The 2310-nt window shown below is 29.1% G+C and overlaps 1 protein-coding gene across 2 annotated transcripts in view; it reads right to left on the reverse strand.

Moving 5' to 3' along the window:
• The window catches only part of LOC106471177 (TOM1-like protein 2), a 74327-nt gene that overhangs the window by 34814 nt on the left and 37203 nt on the right, over positions 1-2310 (reverse strand). For both annotated transcript variants that reach the window (XM_013931767.2, XM_022399812.1), the window contains exon 11: positions 1905-2055. In XM_013931767.2, coding sequence (XP_013787221.1) covers positions 1905-2055 — 151 coding nt within the window. The remainder of the gene's footprint in view (positions 1-1904; positions 2056-2310) is intronic.

The following is a 2310-nucleotide window of genomic DNA, read 5'->3' on the forward strand; positions in this document are numbered from 1 at the left end:
ACACATATATATATATATATATATATATATATATATATATGTGTGTGTGTGTGTGTGTGTGTGTGTGTGTGTATATACATATATAATTTTATCATTGATCAGGAAGTTGCATTGTATATATATCCAATCAGTTTTAACTTGTTTGATGTTCCTCAATATATTTCTTTTGATACTTTAATCTGCCAATTGATGCAGCCAACTTTCCATTTAAATGATACAAACACAGTATGGTAAAAGATTTATTTGTGATCAGTGACCTCACCTTTCAATATTGTAACAGAATTACTTTTGTCAGACTTTGTAACATGACATTTTGTCAATAATACTTTTAGTTGAGATCACTTTACATCTAGTAATTATAGCTTATTTTCAATGAATAAAAATGATTTTAAATAAGCTCAACAATATATTCAACAAAAAAGGATTTTTGTCATCTGAAAAATTTGTCATCACAGGTTTTCTCAATATCCATAACTGATGTCTTGCCATAAAAGAAAATTCCTAAGTTTTCAGTCATAATACAGAAAAAACATTATAAGGAATAAAAAGAACATCATTATTAACTATACACAAAATCCCAAGCCTACAAAATAATTGGGAAGTATTTCAAAAACTTTTCTTGGTGATTTGAGATAACATAACATTAAAGATTAGCATCTAACTTTCTGATGATTAATGACTATTGGCTATGTTCCTTTTCAAAGCAGAGAGCCCATCAAAGTTTCCAAAATCCTCTTCGGCAGTACAATAAATGCAAGTTAAACTAATGAATACACAGTTGGAGAAAGCAAGAAATATAAAATAAATTTCAAGCTGGTTAAAAATGTTGAAAGCTGACTGGCAGAAATAAGTATAAGCTTAGAAGGCATAAAAAAAATTTACAAAACCTACAAGTGTGATGTTTATGGTTCCACCAGCTATAGACATGACAGAAATGAAAGTTTAAATATTTTTGAATTTTTACTCACAAAGTACACTAGATAAGGATTATAGAATGCAAAATAATAAAGTCTGCAATATTTTTAGTAAACACATTGTTGAAATAGAATTATCTATATTTTAAAATTTATTTGTGAGTGTGCACCAGTCAGTTGGGAAAGCATTAAGAAAATTAATAATGTTATGTTGTATTGAGACATTCTGAAAAATTCTGCAATGTTTTCATTGATGAAATTTCCTTGAGAAAAACTATACCTATTTAAACACTTTAATGAACCATTAGTTTGAGACAAATAACATCCAGTGTCTGGCCAACACAAAGCTTTGACTTAAATTCAAATTAATCATTCTATAATGTTTTGAAAAAAATGCATTACACTTGGAGCTCCTTTGCATAGATAGCAATAGTCTGTTACAGCTTTTTTGTTTGTTGTTTCTTTATGGAATTCTGTGCAAAGCTATAGGCTGTACTTGAGGCTATCTGTATTAGCCATCCCTAAATCTGAAATGATAGACTTGAGAGAAGGCATCTAGTCAACACGCACCCCACCTACCCACCCACCACCACCACCACATCTAACTCTTGTTAGACCAAGTAAAGGGGTGCAAACCACAGAACCCCAGATTCACAGTTTGGCTCATTTGTTCCAGCAGAAGTGTATAAAAAGTTAAAGACAATTGTTAGTAACAGAGTCAAGGATATAATTAAAGACAAATGTTATACTACTCCAGTATTAAAATATGGTCCTTTCCATTAATGCTGTACCTATATTTTTGATTGGAGCATAAAAATGTAAATAATATCAACACCAAAATAGTATGAAGCAATACAAAAATGTTCAGCCATTTAATTTCTTTTTTAATATTTTATGAATACTAAATTCTAAATTTACAAAAGACAACTAAAAAGATATTTAAAATATGGAATAATATCACATTTAAACTTCACTGAAGTGAAGAATTACCTTGTTCTGGTTTGTTCACATGAAATATTTCGAGACTGGGCAAACATATCAAAATCATCATTTTCTGTCTGATTTTCATTTTGTGGTTGGTTTGTTGCTGACACCATTGTTATCTGACTAATAGCACTAGTGGCATTTGTAGATCCCAAGTCTAATCACAAACATGTTGATGTTATTAGAAGTGTATGACGAAAAACAGAAATAACATGAAATTCAAACTAAAATTTAAAAAAAAACAGGGTAAACTAAGAAAAAAAAAAAAAAAAACATGAAAAATTTTTGAAAAAACTTTAAGAGAAGGCTATTATTTCTTAATTTACTCAGAAAAATATTCCCCAAAAGAAAGATAACAGTGGATATCTTCATATCAAATCTAAGTACACCTAGGTTTTTAAAGAATAATTTA

This window comes from Limulus polyphemus, unplaced genomic scaffold (assembly GCF_000517525.1).
Source record: "Limulus polyphemus unplaced genomic scaffold, Limulus_polyphemus-2.1.2 Scaffold4458, whole genome shotgun sequence".
NCBI lineage: Eukaryota > Metazoa > Arthropoda > Merostomata > Xiphosura > Limulidae > Limulus > Limulus polyphemus.